A 6,043-nucleotide genomic window follows, 5' to 3' on the forward strand; every position below is an offset into this window, starting at 1 on the left:
GGTCATCTTTGAGCACGCCATTTCACTTTTCTTTCACCAGTTCACCGTTCTTCCAGCAGTCCACACTTTCTCTGCTATCTTTTTCTCATCGTCTTCTCCTTCTTTCCCATCACCCGGCTTGCCACAGGTTTGCCTGCTGTGTCTAAAAGTAGCAGCAGCAGCAACCCAGACTGACAGCAGCTCATTGGCTAATTTGTATCACGTGTAGCCTGATTGCAGACACACCAAAGGGCTTTACCATATTAACAGGAGGAACGGCGCAAGTAAAATTAGACACTGTTGTCAGACAACATGCAGTAATTTATAAATGTTTTAAATCAGGCTGGGTCCGGATTAGCCAGCAGGTGGATCCGGACAGCGGTCTGCTAATCCGTTACCTCTGCTATAAAAGAATATCAATTATAGTATTGGTTGAAGTTCTTTCTCTTTTACTTAGGGAATAGGGAAATAAACAAGTGCTAATTCCCCAAATCAGTGCAAACGATTAGTTTGACATTCAGTACAAGGATTCAGTACAACTTAAAATTTTCACACTCACACTTTGGAAGAGCATTTGAATTCTAACACTTTTATTTTTCTCTCATCCTCAGCACACTGTGCTGTCAAGGAAGTTTGTGGAAGTCATGACCAAATACAACGAGACCCAAGTGACCTTTAGGGAACGAAGCAAAGGAAGAATCCAGAGACAGTTGGAGATCAGTGAGTGACCGATATTTGATGTACACTCCCTAAATGTGCATTTTGTCTTAACCTATGAGGTACAAAACAAGTGATGAGCTGCATTTCCTTTACCATCTTAACTGATGTCAAATAGTGTAAAACTGCCCGACTACTTTAGATATGTTCATGAAAACTACATAAACACAATTGGAGGGAAAACTCTAAATGTATGTAATGTAAGCTTAAGCTAAATATTTAAGAAGACTCATTTATAGACTTAGATTTTATTTGTCATTTTGTTTACACAAGTGTAAAAACAAAAAGAAATTTTGTTTGGAAACAGCTCTCTGGACAATTTCATCTTTTTTTAAAGTGCAGCCTTGAAAAATAGTAAAAATGACTGTAAATTTACAGTTCTAACATTTTTTTTAATATAATGATAAAATATAATAGAATACAATACAATAACCCTGTTTACAAAACATTAATTTATGCACCTGAAATACAAGATGGGAAACAAAGAAGCAGTTCTAATCTGACATTAGATTATTCCCATTAACAAGCTGAATGTTTGTTACTGTCAGATCCATAGTAAGACACATATCCATGGTTTTAACATAAGAGAATAACAGAAAGTCTATGGTAGGGCTGCCTTTCCCAGTCCCTGTGGCTTTAATGGTAGGCTCCATGACTCCACACTGCAGAAAGCAGATAGTGATACTGGAGACTCTCTTGTGTTTGCGTTGCCAGGGAAATGGGCAGAGGGCCTGGGTGACCCATGCAACTGAAGTCCACACGTCTTCAGCAAAACACACCAAATTTTTCAATCTCTAATGACATACTGTAGTTTGTTTATGTAAATCACTTGGAATGGAGAGACTTTATGCTAGATGTTAGGTTGTGCTCCTTACTCTGTGTGTTTTGCTCGGTTTGTGCCTCCGAGGAATAGGCGTTGCAAAAGGTGTGTGACACAATAAGCCCCTGCACAGTGATCTGCCTCTCCAGGGAGAGTGTTGCACAACAGGAGGCAATGCTTTCTCTTTATAGAGTTTCACATCGTGCTTCTTTGTGAGCAATGCAAAGGCCTTTGTACCCAAGATCTTTTCAAACTACTACCTTTGCAACCTCAGTTAGGAATTTAAGCACCACTAAAATCTAATGGGAAATTATAGCAACTAGAAACAAATATATATTCAAGTAAAATTGTGATTGTTGTCCAAACAATATCAGCAAAGTAACATCATCTCTTAGAATTTAGATGATCGACCAGCAGTTGGTAGAATAGGGCAGCGCCTGCTCCATGCAATCACACTCAATCAGCAGCAGTACTTACTTAACAGATCAGTGTAACTCCTCAATCAGCAGGGCCTTTCGACAGGCTTCTGTTCAGTTTGATTTGATAATAACCAATGCGCTGTCCCACATATGGGGATAGTATTTTTTTTTATACAGCTTCAGGTTTGAGCTCAAAGATGTACCAAAGTATCATGATGTAAGATGAGCCACTGTTTCATGATCTGGACAGAAGGATGTTAGCCGCCAGCAATGATAGTACATCCAGCTGGATTCAGAGATGTTGCTATGGAGCTGGGGCCTCATGTACACTCAGCTTTTATACTATGAGTTGGCTGTAGGGTGAAATTGTGAAACGTGTGCTGTAAAAACACCCAAAATAATATTTAAATGTATAAAACTATGCATACACAGGCACCGCACAACTTTCTCTCGTTCATTCGAATGCACAACTGCATGTGGCCTAAGGATCGCCCCACTCCTTTCCTGCAGATGTATATGCAAATTGGTATGAATACCCTGAAGGCACCCACCACGTATCCAAATAACCACGGCAATGGAGCTGTCAGGCCGTCACAGAGCGACTTTGTCTACACACCATGAAGGATATTTATTGTGAACTACCCAGCGCTTACTCATCTTGCTCTGCAATGTCTTTTTCACCACTGTGTAGCTGCTACATTGAGCTCAGTTATATCTAATCATTGTAATGATGTGAATGCTGCATGTGCCTACACATACACACATACGTAAATACTTAACTAAAACTTTAGGAACATTACTTAAGGAAAAAAAAAACAAGCCTAAAAGCCGCAAATAGAGTACACGTATATTAAATGAAAATTCTTTCCCTAAACAAAACCAGATTTGTTTACAGATTTTTGCAATATGGGTGCATTCATAGCTCTGATTACTGTCATAGTTTAGAGGAATCTGATGTATATAAGCAAAAATATAGATGAGGCCCTTCCATCTGACTGGCAGGGCACGGCTCAGACATGGCTGTGAAATACCCGGCCAGTCATCTCCCTCTGAAAAGCTCTGATTGCAAAGAATGCAGTGAAGTAAGAACTTAAACTGGCACAGTTGATGCAAGGTTTCTCCCCCTGTAATGCTGCTAATCAGTGATGCATCATCACATACCAGCAGCTCAGAAGGATAACTAAATGCACATCTTCTCTGAATTCTAATATAAGGAATGTTCTCCAGCAGTGCCAAAGCTACCGTCGCTACATACCTAAAGCACAAGTTTATGTAGTTTATTCATGGAAGTATGAATGTCTCCTCATTGTCCCATACTTGACAGTCTTAGGAATTAATCTGCTGATCCAAAACATTTCAATTTAACAAGAATGAATGTCCCCCTTGGATAATTTACATGCATCTCATGTGGTGTGGTACACAGATCAATGTGCATTTACATCTACACCTCACAAGAACATGGGAAAATGTACAGCTTACATCTAACTCAGGCATGTTGTATCATTTTTGGTACCTTACTTCACACGTTATGCTTAGATGTATGAAACATTTTACTGCAAGGTTTTTGTTTGTATGCAAGAGTTTTAATTGATAAGCCAGCATCCCACACATTATTATTACATCCTCAGATATTAGCCAGCAACCAGTGGGCCATAAAGTCCTTGTTCATTTTTTTCTATGAGGGCTAAGATTGCAAAATCCGTAGACAATTCCTCCATATCTGAAAAGATTTAAATTTGACTGTTTGCAGCTGGAAGAATGACCTCAAATGAGGAACTCGAGGACATGCTGGAGAGTGGAAACCCATCAATCTTCACATCTGATGTATGTTTCATTCATTTATTCATTAATGTGTGATTTAGTCTTGTTAAAGTCAATCTGTTGGGAGGAGCTCACTATCTGTTATATTTTGGTTCAAAGTTGGGAAATCTGTTTTTCTCCTACAGATAATTTCTGATTCCCAAATCACCCGTCAGGCCTTAAATGAGATTGAGTCACGCCACCAGGACATCATGCGTCTGGAGTCCAGCATCAGGGAGCTTCATGCAATGTTCATGGACATGGCAATGCTGGTAGAAACTCAGGTATTAGCTTTATATAAAAATAGTTTTTGTCATATCACATACTTTTTTTATATTGGTATTCTAGGACTAATGCTATATTTCACAGGGGGACATGGTGAACAATATTGAGAATAATGTCTCCAATGCAGCTGAGTACATCTACCGTGCAAAAGAAGAGACTAAAAAGGCAGTGAGATACCAGAAGAAATCACGTAGGGTATGTGTGACCCTAAATTACCTTTGAAATGAAAACATTCAAGATGTTGAAAAAGGTTGACATATTTTCAGAAGCTAAATATTTTAAGTTAATATAATGTAACTACTTTACTTGGCAGAAATACACCATCCTTGCCTTTGCTGTGTTGATCCTGCTTGCTGTCATTGCGTTAATTGTTGGCCTGTCTGTTGGACTAACCAAACGCCCTCAATGAGGCCTCTTGTCTGCGGGAGGTAACGGCCCCTACCACACACCACACACACACAACCCTAACTATTACCAAAATGTACCTAATCCTAACCTAAACTGAATTCACACCTTAGTCCTAAACCTAATCCCAACTCAAAGAACAGAACTTTACCATATAGGGACCAGTTGAATGTCCCCATATGTACCTGTAAGCCCTCGCATGTAGGATATTTTACAAAATACTTCCCTCACATTGTAGGTAAAACAACACACCACACACACACACACACACAAAAACTTCCACTCTTTGGGCAGAAAATTCAGTTGGTTGTCTTAATAAAACTGTATTATCATGTCAAAAGTAAGTAAAGAGGTAGAGATCAAAGATTTGCAATTAATTTCAGTCTTGGACCTTTGTTTTATCTAACAAATAAATGGAGTTTTACAGTTTTAACTGGATCAGAAATACATCTTTGGGCTGCACAAGGGTGCAGTTTGCGGCCCTGTTGCCTTGCAAAAAGGTCCTGTGTTTGATTACCAGCCTAGGGTCTTTCTGCATGGAGTTTGCATTTTCTCTTCAGATTTCAACTATCTCAGATTAGGGATTTGCAAAGCTAGCCTTCGTCTGCATTCAACAAGGATGCACATCCTCACCTTGACTCTAAAGGTTTTCAGTTTTTTAAAGATTTCCAAACCCAGGACTGTCAGGGGTTGAAAGCTCTAAAGAATAAAACTACAGGCTTGATCTTGGTATCTGTAAAAGCTGGCTCCTTGATCCTTTACTGTTTAGTACTCTGCCAGCTGGACAAAATGTCCAAGTTTGATGTCCTTTGGCACAAGGAACCTTTTGAACTTGATAAAATTAGAAATGAGATGAATAATCACGATTTATCTGAGTAATCATCAACTAATTTGATACTCAAAATGAATTGTTAATTAGAGTAAAGGCAGACAGAAATTAAAACATGCTATTATGTGAAAGAATCAGAACCCTTTATAGCAGTAATTGAGAAAAAAACCGACAAAAATATTTTTTATTTCAATTAAAGGAAGCATCCTAATATGTGTATATGCATGTATGCGTACTTTAAATTTACAGTTCATTTAAATGTGCAATTAAGTTATTTTTCTCTAAACTCTAAACATTTGTTTAAAAATGTTAATTTACTTATATTAGCATCTGTTTTGATTGATTGATTTAGCCAAAAAATAAAATGAGACAGCTGAAAAATTGAAAGACGTGTAGGAGTGAAATGAGCAGCAACAGCCAAAGTTTTTGTCTTTATATAGCGGGCAGATGAACAGGTGCTCTGTCTGGATAGACAGAGAACCTGTGAATAACTTAAAACTTTTTTTACTTCCTTTGGTTTCTTTTTTAACCCACCAAAATCACTACATTAGCTAAAGTCTAGTCTTCCTTTAGTTACCACTTCCAGCCGGAGAGTGTAGTTATTACTATGATTTGATGTGTTTATGAATCAGAAAAGATTGGACTTTGGAGTTCATGTTTTCTCCAAATGAGGGACAAAGTTGTCTAATTCGGGTCATTAGCCAAGGTCTCTACTAGTATAGTTTAAAATTCTTTCTATCGTTCTTAATGCTACGTTCAGACCGGACGCAGCAAAAGCAGCAAAATCGC

The 6,043-nt window shown here is 38.3% G+C and overlaps 1 protein-coding gene across 1 annotated transcript in view; it reads left to right on the plus strand.

Annotated features, from left to right (window-relative positions):
• The window catches only part of stx2 (syntaxin 2), an 11,369-nt gene that overhangs the window by 2,548 nt on the left and 2,778 nt on the right, over positions 1-6,043 (plus strand). The window contains exons 5-9 of the mRNA XM_015370037.1: positions 583-699; positions 3,686-3,759; positions 3,882-4,019; positions 4,105-4,215; positions 4,334-4,448. Coding sequence (XP_015225523.1) covers positions 583-699; positions 3,686-3,759; positions 3,882-4,019; positions 4,105-4,215; positions 4,334-4,429 — 536 coding nt within the window. The 3' untranslated portion in view covers positions 4,430-4,448. The remainder of the gene's footprint in view (positions 1-582; positions 700-3,685; positions 3,760-3,881; positions 4,020-4,104; positions 4,216-4,333; positions 4,449-6,043) is intronic.

The sequence above is a fragment of the Cyprinodon variegatus genome, unplaced genomic scaffold (assembly GCF_000732505.1).
Source record: "Cyprinodon variegatus isolate N-32 unplaced genomic scaffold, C_variegatus-1.0 Scaffold41, whole genome shotgun sequence".
NCBI classification, from domain to species: Eukaryota; Metazoa; Chordata; class Actinopteri; order Cyprinodontiformes; family Cyprinodontidae; genus Cyprinodon; species Cyprinodon variegatus.